At 37.2% G+C, this 24,540-nt stretch overlaps 1 protein-coding gene across 1 annotated transcript in view; it reads right to left on the bottom strand.

Moving 5' to 3' along the window:
• The window catches only part of LOC136873939 (DNA mismatch repair protein Mlh3), a 151,061-nt gene that overhangs the window by 71,343 nt on the left and 55,178 nt on the right, over positions 1-24,540 (bottom strand). The window contains exons 5-6 of the mRNA XM_067147348.2: positions 21,811-21,965; positions 15,851-15,983 (exon numbers count right to left, since the gene is read on the bottom strand). Of these exons, the coding sequence (XP_067003449.2) occupies positions 15,851-15,983; positions 21,811-21,965 (288 nt within the window). The remainder of the gene's footprint in view (positions 1-15,850; positions 15,984-21,810; positions 21,966-24,540) is intronic.

Here is a 24,540-nt window from a genome sequence, read left to right as displayed (position 1 = left end):
TGGAGCATGTGTCAAGATATATTTCAATATTTAAGGAATAATAATAATTTATGGACATTCAATGACCACATGTCAGAGAATATAATCAGTGTTAACCCAGGCGATGTGCATGATTATTGTTTCTACCAAGTCTTCTGAATAACATTTTGATTTTTGAAGATATCGCCATTGTAATGTCAAGATAATGTTCAATTAAGTGATCATCTGAGTTCTATCATGAATCACGTTAGTTGTTGAACATATTGAATTTAAATTAAGGTCATCAGTCTATACCATTCAACCTTCTTCCCCATGATAATAATCATAAATAAAAATCAAGCCTAGGATCCGAGTATAAAATTCGAGTATCCTGTGTGTGCATGACATGAGTGTGATGTAGTTAGTGATATTTTGCAGTGCTATTTCTTGAAATATGGTTCTTAGTCTGACCACGTGTTCAGCACGGTGGATCAGATTATTCCAGCATTTTCTGTGTTTTGTTTGTATTATTTCAGATTGCTATTTAATATTTTGAGCAAAGTTTAGTGACAGATTTAATTCTATGATAACACAATTTTGTGAAAAGTGAATAAGATCGATAAATTCTCTAAAGAGTAAGCATAAGCAAAGAACATTAAAATAAATGAAAGAATTGTTATGCTAAATGTAAATTAGTGATTATTAAGTTCATGTAACAATATGATTAACTTCAATTAATTAATTTAATGATTTTTCAAGAGCCTCAATTATTCAAATAATCGAGTTAATAATCTCAACTTGAGTTACTTGAGAAATTATTGCTAACTGAGAGAGAATAGAGTATATTTTTGTAAATATTGTACAGATTAAGTTAAAAGGGAGACCATGGTTATCCACCACTCAGTTTAAGTGGACATTTAATATTTTTGTTCAACCAGTGTGTTACGTACCAGTAGTATCAGAAAATTTATGAACCAGAGGAATGGCATGCTGAAGAAGAAAGTTATCTAACTCCCCAGCTACTTCCCACCAATATTCAGGCAAGCTGTTACACTCGGTACGACCAGGCGAGTTGGCCGTGTGGTTAGGGGTGACACAAAGAAGACACAAAAGAGAATACAACAAACAATGGGCAATGTAATGTTATTGTTGATCAATTTTATGAGCTCTCTATATTGTAGGCCTTCACATTTAGTTTTCTTATGACTGTGATATTAGGGCATCTCATAAAATTATTTACAGCGTAGACTGGAGTTCCTTATTCTACGACTTTACGTACCGAATTTCCTTAAATTCTGTTTACCAATTTTCTCGGGACTAGGCGTTGATATGGACTTAGTAACGAAAATCCAAATTCATGAATATCTCTGTGATCATAGCTGGAACGGTAACAATGTATAAGACATAAATGATTGGAAATTTAATACTATATAACTTTAGTTATGTAGTATTTATCAATACGACCCCTAATAACATAAATATTTGAGAATAAAATTTTAGGCCATCCCCTAAACTACCATTTCATTCAGCATTAATAAAATTATGTATGGCCTAAATTATAGAGACTTATTCCCCGACTTTGTATACCGATTTTCATTAAGATAGGACCACTAATAACATAAATATTTGAGAACAAAATTTTAGGCCTTCTCCTAAACTAACATTTCATTCAGCATGAATACAATTATTTCCAGCCTAGATTATAACAACTTATTTCCCGACTTTACATACCAATTTTCATTAAGATACAACTTCTAATAACATAAATATTTGAGAATTAAATTTTAGGCCTTCCCCTAAACTACCATTTCACTCAGTGTAAATAACATTTTTATGGCCTAGTTTGTAGATACTTATTCCCCAACTTAGCATACCAATTTTCATTACATTCTCTTCAGCCATTTTCTCGTTATGCGTGTATATACATACATACGTACATACATACATACATACATACATGACACACAGACAGAAATTACGGAAAGTTAAAAAGTGCATTTTCTTCTTACTGTGGACACGACTGATACAGATATACCATCTTTTTTAAATTCTGAGCAATGTACAGACAAAACTCTTATGTTATATAGATAGATAATCAAAATAGAGATTTAAACTTTTATTTAAGGTGGATGTACTTTGCCGTTAAAATATTAGATAAATTTTTACACCTTATTTTAGCGGACACCTCTGGTAACGGACATTTTTCCATGGAACCGACGGTGTCCACAGAAGAGATGTTCGACTGTACTATCAAGCTTACACTCGTAGGGTGTCATTTTTACTCCACTCTCCCGCTCTCCTCCTGACCAATTTGATGTGATGGGTTTCTACTAGGATGATTTTGACAGCAATTTCAAACTGTTTTGTCATTTTTACTAAACCAATAATTTGTAAACTATGAGGTCCACAACCTCACCATGTGCTACTATTATTCATTTCCATCTGCATCATTTGTTTTCTCATTCCCTTGTTTCTTAGGTTAACGCAGTTTTTAGTTTCAATTATTATTTTAAATTAACACCTGTTTCACTGAATTTTGTCGCAATAAGTTGGTTTTTGCTCTGCATATGGATGTAAATATTGTATATTTGTGCTAATTTTGTTTCCGTCTAGGCTCTCTTTTGTTTGTTTTTTCATTTGCTCTTTCATTATGTTTTTTAGCATTTTTTCAACTTATATTATGTAAATTATTCCAACCCCCCTAATTTTTTCACTGAAGATGGCTCAAGTGAGCCGAAACATGTTTGAATTTGTTTGCTCCGTCTAATGACAGAATATATGATGTATTGAATAGGAGGATACTCTCATTTTTCGCCATTGTAAAATGGCAGTGTTAGCTGAAAATGTGAAGGACCTCCGCAAAATGCTGAGAGAATTAAACAAAAAGTGTGAAGAGTATGGAATGAGCATAAACAAAAAGAAAACCAAATTCATGATACTTGGAGGTAAAGGTGAAAAAGCGACAATCAATATAGAGGGAGAAATTATTGAACAGGTGAATAAGTTTAAGTATCTTGGAAGTATTGTGACTGAAGACCTTCACTCTATAACAGACATAAAAGCTTGAACTGCTTTAGCCAAGGAAAGCTTCAACAAGAAGAAAAAACTGTTTTGTGGCCCGCTAGACAAAGATCTGAGGAAGAGACTTGCAAGGTGTTACGTATGGAGTATAGTATGGCGCTGAAACATGGACATTAGGGAAGGAAGGTTTTTTTTTTTTGCTAGGGGCTTTACGTCGCACCGACGCAGATAGGTCTTATGGCAATGAGGAAGGAAGATCAGGGAAGAATGGAGGCATTTGAGATGTGGATTTGGCGATGAACTGAAGGAGTAAACTGGAAAGATAAAATATCAAATGAGGAAGTTCTGAAAAGAGTGGGAGAAGTGAAGAGCATGCTGACCGTAATCCAAAATAGGGAGAAAAATTGGACAGGGCATAATCTAAGACACAACAATTGAAGGGATGATAAAAGGAAAATGAGGAAGGGGAAGGGGACAATATCAGTTATCAGACAGCATTAGAAAAAGAAAGGAAGATTATGCAGAAGAGAAGAAAAGGGCACAAGTTTGAGAGATATGGAGGTCACAGCCATGATTGGACCTGCCGGATGGCAGAACAACCTATGATGATGATGATGATGATGATGATGATGATGATGATTCAGCTAAGGTGTCCACCTCAAATAAGTCGTGAACAGTTTCAGATCCTGACATCCTGTTTCCACTTTTCTTAATGGTATTAAGGGGTTCATGCAGTATTCCAGGCTTTTGACAAAATTCAATGGCTCACAAGTTTCCATAAGGGAACGTTATTTCACACAATAACTGCTTATGGTATTCTATCAAGCTTACACTCGCAGTTACTGAGACGTCGCACATATCGCAACACAGGAAAACCAGTCTCAAGATTCTCGCGAGAGTCTCAAGATCTGTGACGTCAGTCTCGAGAGAGAGCGTTGCCCATCACTACTTGCTGTAAGACCTTACTATTCCATTGTGCAATCCAAAACAAATGGCGTGGCATAATCAAAAGGGGGATCCTTTCACTTCATGCTCACACAGTTAATCAAACCTTAAGTCTCATCACTTCATTTGGTTGGGAACAATTTGATCATTCTCTGTATAGCCCTTGGTTCCCAGTGACTTCTACTTGTCTTAATTGTTTGTGAACTTGAAAAATACATCTGGGAGGTCAGCGCCAGGATGATGCTGATCTAAAACCAACCATGCTGCAGTGGCTGGCACATCAGGCAGCAGATTTCTATGAGCTGGTTTCACAATATGATAAGTGCCTTAATATGCTCAGCACTTATGTTGAGAAGTAGTTTAATGTACAGGCTTACATGTAAAAACAAAACAAAAATTGTTTAAAAATTGCATTACTTTTATTTCTACATCAAAAGGGTATTTACGGTACCTATAAGACATGCCTCGTACATGTGAGTTAATACCGTCATGAACAATGACAATGTGGTTTATTATCCAGTTGAGTTCTCCACCTGCACCTTGCCTGCTAGCATGAGTGCTGATAATGCTCTAGAGCAGTGGTATTCAAACTTTCTGGTTGGCGTACCCCCAAAATCCATTTGTTTTACCTTTGTACCCCCAAAGCATGAGTAAATTTCAATTATACCAGAAATAACAAACGATTTTTTCTGGATGCCAAATAATAATAATAATAACAACAATAATAATAATTGTACCAGGAGGTACACGTCAACGCCGCACATTCAAAATTAGTGCCTAAAGGGACTCCTCTATCAATCAAAAGTGAAACTAATAACACAACAAGTTGGAACTTTAATCAGAAGATGTCTCCACCAAAATATTATGTAATTTTGTTATTGTGCAGTTTCCTAAACTGACTGAATTTCTCCTTGTTTTGTTTTGACATACATCAAGAAGTTTTGACATTTTTCCACAGATGACACTACCAAAAATTTATGATCATGCCCTCTGGTGTAAAGTGAAAGAAATAATTTAAAGAAGTTTTGTATTTCTGGGTTTTTGTAACTGATTGATGTTCATTTATTTTTGGGTTGGCAATACTTCCTTTTTCTTTCTGCTAGTTTTGATTCTGGCCAATGAAAAATTTCTGTAATTAATTTTCAATCTATCACAGGCTTCTTGTTCGATTCTGAGTGTAACTTTGAGATTAACCCATTAAATTGAGAGGGTGTGGCTGGTTTAGTCTTGAATGATCTCCAGCCTTCCTTGAGGGTTTATAAACTGCAGATTTTCACATTTCTTGACCATCTGATCGTCGTCTATCTGAGTGTGTGTGTTAAACAGGAGGCGGGCGGCCTCTTAACTTGGCAGCAGAACATCCATAAGGTAATGGCCACATAAATTATATCTTTCTTGTCGTAGCCACCTCCGCAGCTTAACCCGAGAGGAAAGGTCCGAATCTTTAGTTATGTAACCTACTTTTCTAAAATGTAACTTTCTTCCGGCTAATGTAAAACTTCATAAAATCTTTAACTGTAAACCGGGGATAGAGAGTGAAGTAGCCTCTCAAGCTCCCCTTCATCTTGGTTTGGGGTGACTACTTTTTTTCCTAACTGTTTTTCCTACTGTAATGTGCTAATGTAATTTCTATGCGAGTCACCTCAGTAGTTTGGGAACAGCCCCTGTTTAATCGGCCTAGAGCCCTGCAGGTTTTTAAGTTTTCATTACCTTGGAGCGCAGTGTACACCTCCATTCCTTTTGTGTTTGGGCCAGTTATTTAACCTGTTCTTTTTCCATGAAGGCCCCGAAGGTTGGGTATTAAATACTCCTATATAAAATCATTTTCAAATTGTAAGTTGTGCCTTGGGGGGGCCAGTGATTGTAAGTTGGTGTTGCCTTGAATAGGCTTGGAAACCGGAGAGCCTGTTAGCTATTTTTCAAGTTTTGTAATTGTAAAGAGTGCCTCTGGAAGGCTAGATATTGTAATTTTAGGAGCAAATTCTCTCGATTTAGGGGACTTCTGCCCTTGACTTTGTTCTCTTTTTCGGATTGTAAATTTGAGCTGGGAGCTCTGGAAATTGTAAAATTATGGGCTTGAAGCCCAGGACCTGTAAAGTTCACTAATCTTGTATTTTCCTTGACATGTTTCAAGATTGTCATTGTACTTGATGTTTCACTGTTATGAAAAATGGTTAAGTTTGAAGTTCTAAAAATATAACCTTCAGTTTAAGTTTTAAAATTAATTTTCATATTGTAGATAGACCCATTCACCCCGGCACCTTCTTTAAACTCTTTCTGCTCCACGGGTAACCCAATAATAATAATAATAATAATAATAATAATAATAATAATAATAATAATAATAATAATAATAATAGAAACAACAACAATAACAATAATAGTAATCATCATCATCATCATCACCTTCCGCAGCTTATCCCGCTTGCTCAGGGTCACTGCACACACTGAGGCATAAAAGAGTTGTGGCCCGGAATTTAAGGTTGCATGCCCTTCTTAACACCAGGAATCGAGCTACAGTCGCCGGGATGACAGGCAAGCAGCTAAGCCGCTACACCACCCTATTCCACAATAATAAATAATGTACATACCGTTGCTGGGCAAAAGAATATTGTAACTCCTGAGTAAAGTTTACTGAAGAAGCCCAAAACTGAGCGGTCAGCAATAGCCGGAGAACTGTTCCTGGCATTTTCACTGCTTAACGATAGCCCAATTATTCGACCATTGGAGTATTCTGTTCCCGTCTCAGGCAATGCGGCAAGCCTTCACAAGATGGAGAAACATGGTTTTCTCATGAGTGGAATGAGGTTTATATTGACTAGTAACAATAAAGGGCCTTTATACGAGTACAATTATTAATACCAATATAAATGGTCCATTATTGGACATTTAAATTTTCCAGCTAACTCACTCCCGGCCGCCAGCATCTCGCCCCCGTGTGCTAAGCTGGGCTCATCAGTTGGTACCTAGCACACCTACCAAGACGCTGGCCAGTGCATACCGTGAAGGCCACTGCGTAGGCTAATTGCAGCCACCGGCAGTGCCAATGCACTATGAGAGACTTCGTCTCACCACCAACAACTGATGCCTGCTTGGCCATCAGATGATTATAGATGTTGATTCCCAAAGGGAATCTGAAATATTTGTTCCAAATGAGCAAACTTATAATACCAATATAAATGGTCCATCATTGGACATTTAAATTTTCCAGCTAACTCACTCCCGGCCGCCAGTTGTTGGTGGTGAGACGAGTCTCTCATAGTGCATTGGCACTGCCGGTGGCTGCAATTAGCCTACGCAGTGGCCTCCACGGTATCCACTGGCCAGCGTCTTGGTAGGTGTGCTAGGTACCAACTAATGAGCCCAGCCTAGCACACGGGGGCGAGACGCTGGCGGCTGGGAGTGAGTTAGCTGGAAAATTTAAATGTCCAATAATGGACCATTTATATTGGTATTATAAGTTTGCTCATTCAGAACAAATATTTCAGATTCCCTTTGGGAATCAACATCTATATCATACAATTATTAATGCAACAATTACTATTGTACTATATACACTGCTACTAAAAATAACTGAAGTGAATGAGTGGAAACAAAAAATTATAAAAGAGCAATGCAACATGAGTAATCACTTTTACACACCTGGTCAGTGCGAGGTACAAACTAACACATATTTTAGAATGAATAATTCTTAAAGGGGACTCTGTGTAGTGGTAAAAAGAACCACTAAATCAAAACAAGATTTTATTGAAAATGCGCAGGCTCACCCTTTTATGAACTGCTCACTGAAAACAGAAGCTATGATAAATTTGCATACCCCTTGAGATGACCCCGCGTACCCCTAGTGGTACATATACCACACTTTGAATATCACTGCTCTAGAGGAACCTAAATGCACTGAAATTGTGCGACAGTACTCACCTGAGAAGTAAGGATGTTACCCAGGAATATCAAAGACAATGCTATTTTAATAGATACTTCTTTATCTTTTAAAATTTGCTTTACGTCACACCAACAAAGAGAGGTCTTGTGGTGATAATGGGATAGGAAAGGGCTAGCCTTGGAATGGAAGTGACCATGGCCTTAATTACCCCAGCATTTGCTTGACGTGAATATGGGAAACCATGGAAGGCCATATTCAGGGCTGCCAACATTGGGGTTCAAACCCACTATCTCTCAATGCAAGCTGATAGAGCTACATGTGCAGCCACTTGTTCTGTTAACCATTACCAGAAGGAGGTGACACTTTATCTATACCATGAATTCTCCTAATTCCTATCAATTATCCAAGTAACTTCGGTTCCCCATAATTGACTGCTTTGCCATACCCATAAATAAATAAGTCGGAAGACTAAATATTCACTACTGCTGCAGCAGAACTGGGAAATTCAGGATGTTTCACACATGGCTAATTGTACATCACTTGCTTTCAAGGTAGGTTCTCTAATTATCTTTTTATACATGTGCCAAGCGGTGAGACCCAAAACATTGTTTATACCAATGCTCTCCAATAGAAGGATATCCTTTCCACTAACAGAACAAATATCTTCAAGATACTCAGCAGCATCCACACCTTAATTCATACCTTCTACACTACTCTCACTTATATGTTAATAGGTTACTTAAAAAAGAGCCTTTCCTTTTAGAGACAGACTACCTTTTTTTTTTTTTTTGCTAGGGGCTTTACGTCGCACCGACACAGATAGGTCTTATGGCGACGATGGGAGAGGAAAGGCCTAGGAGTTGGAAGGAAGCGGCCGTGGCCTTAATTAAGGTACAGCCCCAGCATTTGCCTGGTGTGAAAATGGGAAAGCACGGAAAACCATCTTCAGGGCTGCCGATAGTGGGATTCGAACCTACTATCTCCCGGATGCAAGCTCACAATAATAATAATATAAAAGAATTTATTGGACTCCAACCTATTCAATACATTACTGGATGTTAACATTTTTAGTTAAACATCGTTAAAATGGAGACATGTTTCGCCCTCCATGTGGGGCATCATCAGTCATATCAAAGCACCTCAAAATTAAACCAGACGTCTGGTTGGAAATTATGAGCAATATTTATAAGAAAGAATACATTAAAAACACGTACAAAGTCCTATCCAAAACGAAATAACAACAGACTAGTTAGGTACACATAGTAAAATACGCTAGTGGTTTCTTAATATTAAAATGCACAGTATAAAAATGGAAGTAATCAAAGTCCGTATGATATTGAGTTCGATGGTGGTTCTGCGTTAGTATATACAAATGTTGGCAAAATAAAACACAATTTATAATTACTGTACACTTATTTCTAATTGTTAAAAATGATAAGGTAAAACATTCCAATTTGACTATTTATAATTTGGCTACAACCAAAATAATTCGCCCTAGAATTCATGAGGTAGTCAAACTCCGTTGGTCACTCTCTATTTGAATGGAGTGCACAGTGCGAGTGAACAGCTTTTGTTGATTATAACTGAGGCTGTGCTAAGACAGAGTTAAAACAACACCAGCTTCAAATGAAGATAGTTGAAAACATCATTAGGTTCTTCCTAGTTGACTAAAAATTTGCGTATATTTTGTTGTTGAAGTGTGGGAAAGTCAGTTGTTGGTTAAATGGGCAACGGTCGAAAATGTTGTGCAGTGCAATCGGTGTTTGAGCTGTCCTACATGTGAGGGAAATCTGAAAATGGAGGATTTGTCTTAATTAGTTAAGTGAAATGACTGAAAAAGAAAAGAAACGGGAAATCATTGAGAGATGAAAAATGTGAAAATTAAAAATTTACCTTGAAAGCTGTTGAGCTGTTGCCTAATTGTTAGGAGGTTTGTGGAGCACTGGCTGTCGCTAATGTCCTGCTCCTCGTGTTGTACGTGTGACGTCTTAGAGGAGGGGAGTGGATTTGAGAAGGCGGCGCCGTGGGTATGTGATTGGCGCTTGGGGAGGAGTTGTGTGTATTGGAGGGAGAATAGGGGCGTGATGAGTTGAGCGGCTTAGTGGGGGTGCTTGGAGAGCTTGTTTTGAGGATGTTAACAAGTCTTTTGTCTTTCAGATTTAAACTATTAAGCGAAAATATTAATTGTTCGTAAAGAGGGCTTCGGTTGTCTATTGGATCATTTAAATTCTTATTCTTATTATATTTTTGGTCCAAAAAAATGTATAAATTTTCGAACTCGGTCATGAGCCTGCCTTTATCTAGTCTTTTTAAAATTTGGAGATCCTGTTCGATTGTGGTAAAGCTATGTCCGGTGTCTTTCATATGGATGCTCATGGCTGAGTGTTTATTGTGCTTTTGGGCATTGAAATGTTCTGCATATCTAATTGCAAAGCTCCTACCAGTTTGACCGATATATGAACTGTTACATTCAGCACATTTCAGTCTATAAATGCCAGAGCCCGAAAATTTATTGTTGTCCGAGTTTATCTTATTGTGGTTGAAAAATAGCTTTTGATTAGAATTATGGGTCTTATAGGCTACCCTAATATCATGTTTTTTTAAAGGGGTAGCGATTTGATGTATAATGGGGTTAATGTAGGTGAATGATGCATATTTAGGCTTATTAATTTTAATTGGGGAGAGGTTTGTGGCCAATTTCAATTTCACTTTATTGATTATTTTCTGTATGATTGAGGGATTGTATCCATTGAAAACAGCTATTTCTTTTATGGTACTTATTTCTTTTTTTAAATTGACGGTTGACATGGGAATTTTTAACGCTCTGTACACTAAACTGTAAAATGAGGCTTGTTTGTGCGATTGTGGGTGAAGAGAATTTTGTTTTATGGTTGTGGGAGTGAATGAAGGTTTTCTGTGAATCTGGAAATCGAAATTGTTTAAGGTCCTGGTGATTGTAATGTCTAAAAAATTGATGATATTATTGTCCTCATCTTCTTTAGTAAACTTGATGCAATTGTCAAGGCTGTTTAAGTAAGTTAGTATGTCTTCACTATTATTGCAGCTTTTGTCTATTATTGCTAGTGTGTCATCGACATAGCGTAGCCAAAGACACAAACCGTTAATGCTGTTTGTTATTTTACTATTTTCGAGGTTGTCCATATAAATTTCGGCGAGTATTCCCGAAATGGGATCACCCATGGCTAGACCTTCTTGTTTGTATATCTTATTATTGAACGTAAAATAATTGTTATGAAGGACGAAAGTTAGTAACTGTAAGCATTCTTCTATTTCTAACTGACTTAAGGTGCTGTGTTTAGAAAGATTAGTTCGTATGATTTCGATAGTTTTTTTAGCGGGAATGTTCGAGAACATATTGGTAATGTCAAATGAGCACATTATGTGGTTAGGCTGCAAATTAAATTTATTTAAAGTTTCGCATAATTCTATTGAGTTTTTAATAGGGTGTTTATTGTGAAATGTGAAGTGTTTCTTAAGGAATTTTTGGAGGAACTGAGAAGTTTTGTACGTTGGGCTATTTCGGCTATTTATGATGGGTCGAATGGGAACATCATTTTTATGTATTTTTGGCAGTGATCTGACGGTGGGTAATTTGGGATTCATATTGATGAGTTTTTGATGTTCGTGTTATAGACTGAAATGTGCTGAATGTAACAGTTCATATATCGGTCAAACTGGTAGGAGCTTTGCAATTAGATATGCAGAACATTTCAATGCCCAAAAGCACAATAAACACTCAGCCATGAGCATCCATATGAAAGACACCGGACATAGCTTTACCACAATCGAACAGGATCTCCAAATTTTAAAAAGACTAGATAAAGGCAGGCTCATGACCGAGTTCGAAAATTTATACATTTTTTTGGACCAAAAATATAATAAGAATAAGAATTTAAATGATCCAATAGACAACCGAAGCCCTCTTTACGAACAATTAATATTTTCGCTTAATAGTTTAAATCTGAAAGACAAAAGACTTGTTAACATCCTCAAAACAAGCTCTCCAAGCACCCCCACTAAGCCGCTCAACTCATCACGCCCCTATTCTCCCTCCAATACACACAACTCCTCCCCAAGCGCCAATCACATACCCACGGCGCCGCCTTCTCAAATCCACTCCCCTCCTCTAAGACGTCACACGTACAACACGAGGAGCAGGACATTAGCGACAGCCAGTGCTCCACAAACCTCCTAACAATTAGGCAACAGCTCAACAGCTTTCAAGGTAAATTTTTAATTTTCACATTTTTCATCTCTCAATGATTTCCCGTTTCTTTTCTTTTTCAGTCATTTCACTTAACTAATTAAGACAAATCCTCCATTTTCAGATTTCCCTCACATGTAGGACAGCTCAAACACCGATTGCACTGCACAACATTTTCGACCGTTGCCCATTTAACCAACAACTGACTTTCCCACACTTCAACAACAAAATATACGCAAATTTTTAGTCAACTAGGAAGAACCTAATGATGTTTTCAACTATCTTCATTTGAAGCTGGTGTTGTTTTAACTCTGTCTTAGCACAGCCTCAGTTATAATCAACAAAAGCTGTTCACTCGCACTGTGCACTCCATTCAAATAGAGAGTGACCAACGGAGTTTGACTACCTCATGAATTCTAGGGCGAATTATTTTGGTTGTAGCCAAATTATAAATAGTCAAATTGGAATGTTTTACCTTATCATTTTTAACAATTAGAAATAAGTGTACAGTAATTATAAATTGTGTTTTATTTTGCCAACATTTGTATATACTAACGCAGAACCACCATCGAACTCAATATCATACGGACTTTGATTACTTCCATTTTTATACTGTGCATTTTAATATTAAGAAACCACTAGCGTATTTTACTATGTGTACCTAACTAGTCTGTTGTTATTTCGTTTTGGATAGGACTTTGTACGTGTTTTTAATGTATTCTTTCTTATAAATATTGCTCATAATTTCCAACCAGACGTCTGGTTTAATTTTGAGGTGCTTTGATATGACTGATGATGCCCCACATGGAGGGCGAAACATGTCTCCATTTTAACGATGTTTAACTAAAAATGTTAACATCCAGTAATGTATTGAATAGGTTGGAGTCCAATAAATTCTTTTATATTATTATTATTGAGAATCTTTCAATACGGAAAATAAAATGATTTTCATTACTTGCAATGCAAGCTCACAGCCGTGCGCTTCTACGCGTACGGCCAACTCGCCCGGTAGACAGACTACCATATTCATACTTTTACTCTAGCCACAAACCAAGTTACTATCGTCCATTTACCTGAACAACCTGTATAGCCAACTTGTCAAAGACAGTTACAATTTTGACACTTCATATTGGCTATTATTACTGTGGACTCGCCATGCTCCAAAGGAATTTTATATCTAAAAAGCCCTCTCCAACAAGGAGAATGGACTTAGTCTGGCATACACATTAGGCTTAGAATTTCTATCACAATAGAAACAAAGAGTAGGTTGCATAAATGCACTTGGAGTTAATTGCAATGTTAATATCTTTAAAATCTCAGTAAACAGTTGAAGAATTTTGAAGGAATCAGTAAAATGAAGTAAATAATAATGGGTAACTCAGTAAAAAAAAAATGTAAATATAAATGTAAAATTCACTATGGAACCAACTTATCATTTTTAATAATATACCTGTAACTTCCCAACTAACTGTCAACTTTGCCACCAAATCAAAACATTGCTGCCTTTCCATGGTTAAATCTTTCATCAATGCCCAGAAAGCAGATAGATATGAACATTTGGTAAACTAAGTGAATCTGATATAGAGACACACTGATGGCTTTGGACCAAAACAAGTAATAGTCAATAATAATGATCATGGTAATACTAAAAATGTGACTGCTTTCATGAAAAGCCTAAAATGGTCTGAATGTGATCTCTAGAAACACAAAATATTTCTGAATAAGTGGGACAGTATATTTCATATTCCTTGTAGGCACAACGGACAAAACTAGTCGCCCCTAGAAAGATCACACTGGTCACTTTGAAGGAATGCATATGGAGTTTTAAACTGGTACCAGGTGATCATGTGACCATTCACTGCTGGCATATGACCACAGGAGTGAAGTGGTGTATTTGTGCCATTGGTTGTATGGAAACAACACATCAAGATGGGTTGAGGCAAACATATGACAAACTGGCAAAACAGGAGCTATTGTGTTTGGACTTGCCAATGACCACACAGTGAATGAAGTTGCCTGATTTGTTGGTGTGTCAATGTGGACTGTGAAACATATCTAACTGGAAATGGTGTAGCACTTGGGGCTATGAAACATGGAGAAAGAACTATGATCTCAAAAAAAAAAAAAAAAAGCAAAAAAACCGACAGGGACCAAGGACGAGTATCACGCTGTGTCAATGAAAATCAGTTTCAAACCCAACAAGAACTGTTGCTTGCTGCTGTCCGTGAATTCCAACCAAACATTGCAAAGAGAAATGCATGCAATGAACATTTGGAGTTGGGTACCTTATAAGATACCATTTCTCACAGAGGTACATAAAACTGAATGTCTTCAATGGGCCAAAAAAGCACCAAACATGGACAGCAGCTGACTGGAGGCATGTAGTGTCCAACAAGTCGCAATCTTGCCTGTTTTCAAATGATGCAAAGCGTCTAGTGCACCAACAGCCCAATGACCACACAGGCATTTAAACCGCAGTGTGTGGAGGGTACACTTCAGACAAGAGGTGGTTCTGTAATGTTATGAGGGTGTTTTTCATACTATAAATTGGGCCCACTCATTCAGGTCACCATGAACATGAATCAGAATGTTTATTTCAACATTCTGTGTTTAAGTATTATTATGTATTATATATACTGTATAATGCGATGTTTTTGACACAAATAAATAATGAAAACATTCTGAGACCAAGTATATCCCTTCATTCAGTATCTTCATGTTGAGTACGCTGTGGACACACACATTTTCCAAGAGGATAACAGCTGTGTTCACAGGACTGTACGCATACGTGACTGATTTGATGAGCACACTGACACCCAGTCACACCTCAAAACCTCGAATGGCCCACTAAATTCCCGATCTTAATCCCATAGAAAATGTGTGGGATTATTAGGAACAACAGCTGAAATGCAGACATCAGCATCCCCTTAATTTGGTGTCTCTATGGGAATTTAGTGAGTCGCTCAACTGGATATGGCACCTGCAAAAACTTGTGGACTTACTTCCTTGCCGAATCAAAGTGGTTATCAAATTTAGAGGTGTTACATGGTGTCTTGAGGGAGGTGACTGAGTTTTTGTCTGGTGAGCTCACATTGTTCTGTGTTATTAAATGTAATACACTTTTTTTTCTTTGTTAGCATGAAAAACTTAAAATTTCTCTGAATGAACATATCAAAACTATGAGACCCATTGCCTTTCCTTAATTTTGTTACATTTAAATCTGAAACTGTTTAATTTTGGTGGCTTCTGTATACTTCTCTACTGAAAAATGAAATGGCATATGGCTTTTAGGGCCGGGAATGTCCAAGGACAAGTTTGGCTCACCAGATGCAGGTCTTTTGATTTGACGCATCGTGATGATGATGAAGATGACACATACACCTAGCCCCATGCCAGCAAAATTAACCAATTATAATTAAAATTCTCGACCCTGCTGGGAATCGAACCCAGGACTCCTGTGACCAAAGGCCAGCACGCTAACCATTTAGCCATGGAGCTGGACACTTCCCTACTGAAATAGGAAGAATGAATTTCACTTCCCTACTAAAATTCATTCTTCTTATTTCATGACATGCTGGACAGATCAGAAGTAAACTGTTGACTTTAACCTTATACGATTTGCAACAATGTTCCTGAAATTTTGAGCCAGCTTTGATCAATGGACTTGACACAGCAAGTTCATCCTGTGAACAGCTGTAGTACCCCTAATATTATAATCTGATTCCAGATGAATGAACAAAACTAATAAATAATGCTAAATACTTGAAAGATTCCCATAAACAGTAAATACTGTACATTATCATAGAATTAAATCCTACCTGTCATCAGTTTCTCAAGTCTGATACGCTCATGAACAGCATGCTGATCAAATACTCCAATTACATGAGGGGCGTTTGTACTTGCTAAACTCACGATTGTCATAATAAACTTATTATCCCACTGTCCAATAATCTGAAAGTATTTTGCCATGGTTTAGTAAAAGCCTTCTCTACTAATAAGAAAACCTATGAACAGTTAAAATTACAAAATCCTTACAATCAAATAAATTTATCCATCTACTAAATGTAGAAACAAACAAACAAACAAACAAACAAATAAACAAACAAAATCTTTGATACTCAAATATTTCCATATAGCTTACAAAGTAGCAAAATACAGGAATAAAAGACCTGTAGACTAGAAATTCCTGCATTATTCCTTTTCTTAAGGCAACACTCTGGAGATAAAATTTGATGTTTTGGTATTTTGGCATTAAAAAAAGTTATGACTGGAATTGAAGGGATTGAGTTTTTTCTTTCATGTCACAAAGTTATTCCGTTGAATTCAAACAATTTATCACCTTAATAATGCTCTGTTTGCCAGTCTGCACACAGCAGAAATTGGCGTGTCATCGCTGATCTGCTTTGTTAGGTAATGACGTCATTATCATGTTTCCATTCAATCAAATATTCCTGTTCTTTGCAATTACGCATCCATGGGATGGGCCAACAACCCCTCCACCCTCTCCTGATATATTTATGCAGAATCCAGCTGTAAGATCTACCACATTTCTGAATTAATTTATAAAGCCTGTTACAGACTAATATTTCAGTACTTGGCTGTCATTGAGCAACATTGTATTGGTATTACTGATGGTACTACAATAGTGCCGACAACTCTAAGTTTTGTTATTCTTGTATGTTTAATCTTTTTTGTGAGTTCTGTGGTGATAGCGGGTCCGTTTACTTTCATGAAGTACGCGCGCAAGTAACCTCTTGTAGTTGCGTATCAAGATACTATTATTATTGAAAGACAGTGTGCTGTAATAATTGATAGCTTGTATCCAAGGGAATAAACAATATGCGCAAACATAAATCAGCCTTAGCTAAGTGACGAATTGGTGAACTTTTGATAGGAAAGAGATGGGGATCAGCTATTACCGAACAGGAGTCTCCATTGAAGAAACCAGGGACAAAATGTCATGAAAAGTTATCGGAATCAGATTGTTCTCATCAGGAAAGTGTTGCATCAACTTCAAGCCATGTAAGTCCTGCACCTATAGCCAACAATCATGACATGACAGAAACTACAATCCCCAGAATTTCGACTCAGGAAAAGTTGCATTGTGAAGAAGAAAATGCAGGTGAATCATTTTCCATTCTTTGGAGAAGGAGAAGAAGAAGAGACACGCTTCCAGAGTTACCAGCATTCATACAGAAGCTGCTAAGAAAGAAAAGAAAGGAAAAACATACAGTTCTGGCAACTTTTAGGTAATGAATCAGGAAGAAAATGTCACTTGAACTTTGCTTTAATTCTCCTGCCAATTGTAATTTTACACTTAAATCCCATTTTTCTCCCATAATATTCTGCCAAATGTAACAAAATTTGTATGGTATATGTATCACAGCTATATTAGGAAACATGCGTATGAAATTTTTGATTGCAGAATTTTTTCATGTAGTAGGGATTTTTAAGTCCAAAATTTTAGAACAAAAATTAAACAAACTTTAGTGCGACATATCTCCTTATATAAATTATGTATAGGAAAATCAATATGTAGTGCTTTTTAAAGAAGTATTATCTACCTAATTACAAATTTTCATGAAAGAAAATGGAATTAAAAACTCCAAAAAGATTCAAAAAAAATTATTTCAATAAAACTATTAATTGTATATGAAAGAAATGTTTGTGATATCTCTAATTTTATATAGGTGGTATTCCCACACAGTTTCGTGAAAATCCATGCATTGGGTAAAAATATCTGTTTATCTCAGGAGTGTCGCCTTAAATTTTGACACACTTGCTAAATCATATTTCCCCATGATGCTCTGTGTAAATATGAGCAACAATAACACTTTACAAATGCAGTAAGGTAAGACAGGTGAAAAGACTGACATCTCTAAAAACCATAAAATGAATTAGTGGGATGTAAAACCAATTACATCATCAACAAAACCCTTAATTAACACAACATAAATGTGTAACAAACATTCTGTACAATGAACGATCACATCATTAAACATATTCAACCAACCATAATGATGTTAGTGATAAGAACAAATAAAAACCAGGAATGAAACCAGCAAGTTAAAATGAAGACACTTTTGGATCAAATAATTTACAAATTGTACACTGGGGTTACTTGGTGACTGCAAAGGTTACCTTGTGATAGGTGCATGCCAAATATTTATTTAATAGTTTGCAGGATATGGATGGATAGTCTGACAATGAAGAGCATATGTTTTTACTGCTCAATAATGCTGATATCTCTGTGTACTGCGACAACTTCTTACGTGTTGGATTTTGGCTGGAATGCACTGAGCGTGTGCTTTTGTGAATAGCGGGAAACTTTTGTCGGCAACAGAGAAAGAACATTAACGAGGCACACCCATCAAGTTTAGTGGAACTCTTAATTTTATGTTTGATAAACATGCACGATTTTCATGTTACTCTGAGCTTTCTTTCAGTTATTTAGGTTAAAATAAAATGTAAAAAAAATGAGAAATCTCAGGAATAACTTTGTGATAACAATGGCTACCCCAGTGTTCCAAAATTGCCTTTCTTAGTAACATTGTCAACGTTGTCTCTTGTTATGGTGATTATATGAAATGTCAAGAACATACAAAAGAAAGTTTGGGTCTCGGCCGTACAGGGATTATAGAGGTAAAACATTGGCTGCAGTTCTTCAGTATATCAGGAACAAGAAATAACCCATTTGTGAGGCAGCTGAAAAAAAGTATACAATATAAATTTAAATTTGAAATATTTATCTAAAAAAAAAGGTTTCAAATAATATTTGATTAGAATATAAAACACAATTTAACTTTGTGCAGGTAGCAAATAGACAGGAATATGCTGAAGCTGAAAGGAAAACATGAAGGTGTTCCTGGACATCCAACAGTTTTTGTGAGTGCACATCCTTAATGTTCTGTAGCAATGCAGCAGGTGAACTAGTTCCAGTTTATGTGAATTATGAATCAAAGAATTTGTGGAATAACTGTACTTGGACCGAAGGTGGTCTAGTAAATGCAAGGCACTACTCCACAAACTTTGTATGGTTCTTCAATATAACGCTCCCCATAGAAAAATATCAGAAGGGACAAGAAGTGTTAAAAGCTCACATCTGAACCTGCAAGTTGTCCAGTAGTGTGAAGTAAACAACATACGCATCATAGCATTACCACCAAATTCCACTCACTTGCTGCAGCCACGGAGATCACATTCTTCAGGCCTATGAAAAGAATTTGGTAAAACATTTTAGCAGAGTGGAAGGAATCTGGAGTCGGAAAATAATATTCCACTACACCGAAGCAAGAATGCCCCCCTCTTATTAGGATACTAATTAATAAACTAGATGAAAATGGTCTGAATAATCTACATTCTGAATTCAGGAAGAAAGTGATAGATATGAAATGCCAAGAATATACAACAGAAAGATTGGGTCTTGACCGTACGGGAATTATACAGGCGAAACATTGGCTGCAGATCTTCAAGATATTAGACACAAGAAATTACCTATTCATGAGGTACGTACAAACCTTGAAGAAGTGCTGAAGTGCCTGTGTTATAAGACACAGTCTCTGGAATGATGATGAAATGTAGGTCACTCACCAACCCAAGACATGGCACAACAGCATTAGTTCTGGCTGTAAAAGTGTCCGAAGATAAGGCCCACCATAATATGTGTTCATTTTGGGTAATTGTAGGGCGTTTGCTCTTTCACTTTCAGTATAAGAGCCTCCAGGTCATCTTCACTTACTGTCAAGAGAGAGCCAATTTTCTCACTGTATGTCGTAGTCCTCATGACGATTGTAGCATTTCCTCTGTCAGTAGGAACAACAATTACATCATCGTTGATTTGCAGCTGTTTGACGGCTGTGCGTTTTTCCTGTATGATGTTCTGCTTCAGTGGTTTGGTGTGTTTAATGATAGGGGTCGATTCTATCCAGATTTCTTCTATGGTGTCCAAGGGTAGATGAGAAATGGTCTCCTCAACTCCACGGATGAGTTCTTCTGAATGGATGCGTGCAGGAGTAATGGCAAAACTAAAGCCTTTAGCCAGAATCGATACAGTAGGGCTGTTCACTAATTTGGTAGACATGTCGATGACTGTCCTGCATTTTGCTAGTGGCTTTACGTCGCACCGACACAGATAGGTCTTATGGCTACGATGGGATAGGAAAGGCCTAGGAGTTGGCAGGAAGCGGCTGTAGCCTTAATTAAGCATTTGCCTGGTGTGAAAATGGGAAACCACGGAAAACCATCTTCAGGGCTGCCGACAGTGGGATTCGAACCCACTATCTCCCGGATGCAAGCTCACAGCCGCGCGCCCCTAACTGCACGACCAAGTTGGTGCCTAAAACTGCCTTTTTTTTAAGATAATCTGTCCTCTTTTTGTCATACTCTTTTAGTACTTGCAATCATACTGTAGTTTTAATGTAAACCTTTCGAGAGCTTGGTACTTCCTGCAAATTGGTATGGAATTTGAGACCTTTCACCAAGAAAGTATAAACTTGCTTAATAACACGATAAACTGGTAAGATAAGACCGCTGTGTATCAAACATAGACTAATAATAATAATAATAATAATAATAATAATAATAATAATAATAATAATAATAATAACTATATGGCCTCAGCTACCATGTGCAGACATTTCAATTTGATGCCATATGGCTGTCTGCTCGTCAATTTCAATGTTCTGTTTTACTCTAGGCCTACTAGTTGGCAGACCGTGTAAACCGAACTCTCTTGGGCATCTATGGTTGAGATTTAATTAATTTTTTCAGGTAAACACCAAATGTGTCACCAGAGACCTTTTACATGCTGACATGGATTGTCGAATGGACTTCTCTCCACCCTTCAAAAATCTGACTACCTCTGCCCGGTCTGAACCCGCTATCTTGGGATCTGGAGGCCGACACTCCACCACCGATCCACAGAGGCAGCTGCTAACATTGACAATTATGGAATTCCCATATAAGTGGAACAGAAGGGAGTGGAAGTGAATGGAAGTGAATCACTAATTCTAGGTATATTACTATATTTAAAACAGCTGTTTAAGCACACATCAGGTTATTCCATATTTATTTGTACTTCTGTGCACGTCTGCTGCAGAAAACTGGAGGAGAAAAAGCCAAAAGAGTATAAAGTTGTAAAACTGTGTTATTGAAGCAATGGATTGCCACTGATTCATTCTTTTCCGCAGATGGAAGAATAATTTTCTGCCAGGCTTGTGTGGACCACTTTGTTTTGGCATCCTTTTATTATTGTGTCATTCTATTTTACTTTTAATGAAGGTATTGAAATCAATGGTTACATTACCACCGGTTTTTTTGGGCAGATTACTCAATTATGTGAATCATTACAATGACTTCATTGTTTTACATCAAATATCAAAAAAGATATCATCTGGAACAACATAAACAGACGTTCATGCATCAGAAAAACACTAGGAGAAAACCGGGGACACCAGTCTTTCTTTTCTGATCCTGAGACATATGGCATAGGCCATGAAGAATTCTCTTCTGAATTGTGCGTCACAATGATAGCCGCCAATATTTCCTGGGGTAAAGTAGACAATTTTATTTTCAGGAGATTTCTTGACAAATGTACCAAAATGGACATTCTCAATGAATCGGCACTTAGGATTATTTATATTGGAAAGGAGACATAGACAAATTGGGAACATAATGGTAGTTCAAACATTTAGTCATTATTACTTTTGCTATTTTTCATTTTCCACATAATATGTCTTCTACTACTAGAAACACCATCTAATATAAATTGAACACTTACTTGTAGTTTTGAAAATATTTCCCTGTCGTACTTGTAATGATATATGCTATTTGACATCTTTACAAACATTTTTGAGGAATTAGGAACTTCAGTCTCACAATATCGCATCTGATTTTCACCATTGCTGAGGAGTGTCTTCACTAATTCTTTACAACCTGGAAATAATATAAAAATTATATGAAAAAATGGAAGGAAGGAAGGAAGGAAGGAAGGAAGGAAGGAAGGAAGGAAGGAAGGAAGGAAGGAAGAACCAAAATTAATGGGGAAAAATAACCTAGTGACAGAAACCAAGGTACATATAGAATGTCTGGAAACTGCCATATATAATTTTTTTTTTTTTTGCTAGTTGCTTTACGTCGCACCGACACAGATAGGTCTTATGGCGATGATAGGACAGGGAAGGCCTAGGAATGGGAAGGAAGCGGCCGTGGCCTCAATTAAGGTACAGCCCCAGCATTTGCCTGGTGTGAAAATGGGAAACCACGGAAAACCATTTTCAGGGCTGCCGACAGTGGGGTTCGAACCTACTATCTCCCGAATACTGGATACTGGCCGCACTTAAGCGACTGCAGCTATCGAGCTCGGTGCCATATATAAAAACCAGTTTTTGAATTTGCAGAGTATTCTTAGTCCATTTATCTTGGTTAAAATTCGGCCAAGTGTTTTGGTGCATCAGAATTGGCTGTTAAATTTAAGCATCTGGCAACATTGCATTGGAAGTGTGGTATTCTTGTGACAACAGGACAACAACTAGCATGTTGCTGCATTACCTAAATAATAAAGTGCTGTTACTTTTGGTTTGTCTCATAATAACTGGTTTATAGTTCAAATCACTCAACAGCATAACTTTTTTATTAGTTTACAATGGTTCATTTACTTCTTAGTTATTATTAATTTTTGTTCACATTAACTTTCCTTTTTTAAAGTGCACGCATACAATTCATAATGAACTGTCTTCATATTCAGTATATCTGGCAATAATGTTGTCTGTGCTGTAGCACATTGGACCCACTACTGGCCCAATTATCTATCGTGCAGTATGGAGTAGAGCTGGAATGAGTATGCGGACATGCATCTTATACTTGGAGAGTGTCGATGTGTGACTAACATGGCTGCATGATTGTATGTTTAATCCTATCCACGTTGGCATCATACAGACTACAATGTATTTTTATGCCTGGATTGCCATCTTAAAGAAACAGGGATGTAACACTTCACAGGCATGATAATCACACTATCACATCTATGTGTTTGTTACACACATCTATGTGTTACACATCAAATCGAACGTTCGACTGAGCATCGAATACTTCAGAAGGAAGATCTACACACTTTCACAAGGGTGCAATCTGTCAGACCAGAGGGAGGATCAGAAATCTGTGCGTGGGTATTACACCACTATCATCAGAACCCGAACTTCAGTGCTTCTGTACTCTGGAGTGACTAGACCACATTTATAAAAGGAGTATTACATGTACATGATGCCCATTACTGGGCTCTTGCCAACACTTATCTCCAAAGTGAAAGAGCCTTCCAATAGGGCTGATTGGTAAACTTGTGGACTGGAATTTTAGAAAGTTGCACTGTAGGACCATATTTAATACCTGACAGACTAAATGCGCACACATACCTTACTTTCTAGTGGGATGCCCTTCGAGAGCTGCGAGAAGATGTACCACCTCAATTACATCAGAGAATCTAAAAGGGAACTCCAGGAAGCTCTCGACTTGGGAGTGCGGGTTAGCGACCACAGAACTCCAGCTGAGTCCGGCACTGCTCCATTTACTTGTGTTAGCCTGCTCACTTTCATCTTTCCTATCCAATCTTCTTTGGTTAACTCTAGTTGTCTTCTGATCCCGACGATATTAGGTTAAACAAATAAGAATTAAGTAAAAACTTTTCCACCTGATCGATACTTTTATTATTTAACCTTAGGCTAAATTATGTCATTAAAAACTGCAGTACATGTTTCAATTGCTTGGCAATCATCATCAGCTGCTTATCTTATAGCTTAGGCGAAAGAACATAAAACATTTGATAATTAAAATTCGTTGGTAAAGGACACTTAATGGTGAGGGAGGGTGGGGGTGGGGGGTGGGGGGAGGGAATGTTAAAATTAGATATACAAATTAAAAAGCTATTTCTAAACTAAAACTTCCTAAAATTCCTTCTATGGCACTACTCTAGTTCTTCATTAGGTTCAGCTGTGTTTCACTCAATACTCAGTTCACTTGTCTTGATTATGTGTTGTCCTTCATTTTTCTAGATCATTCTTATTGTCCGCTAGAAGAATTTATGATGACTATGGTTGAATTTGTTCATTATTTCATTTAGACGGATAGTTTGAAGTACGACCCCTATTTAATTGTTCGTTGTGCAAATTTATTCTAATTCTTTAAAAGATTGGCACATTTGGTGTGACCCCTGTCCAATTTATTCTGGTTACGGAGTTTACTTGTTTGTTTCTGTCTCAGGTTTGCGAGGCCGAGGAAGTCTTTCATCTTCTCGTCTTTTGTGGCCCCTCCGTTTCTTTTGACAATGCCTTCATTCTTCGAAGAGCAGAAATCTTCCATTTTCCCTCTGATAAGTGTTAATTTTTTTTTTTTCTAGTTGCTTTACATCGCACTGACACAGATAGGTCTTATGGCGACGATGGGACAGGGAAGGCCTAGGAGTTGGAAGGAAGTGGCCGTGGCCTTAATTAAGGTACAGCCCCAGCATTTGCCTGGT

Source organism: Anabrus simplex, chromosome 1 (assembly GCF_040414725.1).
Source record: "Anabrus simplex isolate iqAnaSimp1 chromosome 1, ASM4041472v1, whole genome shotgun sequence".
Lineage (NCBI taxonomy): Eukaryota > Metazoa > Arthropoda > Insecta > Orthoptera > Tettigoniidae > Anabrus > Anabrus simplex.
Note: the sequence above shows the minus strand (reverse complement) of the source record. Positions and strands in the feature narration are given on the sequence as shown.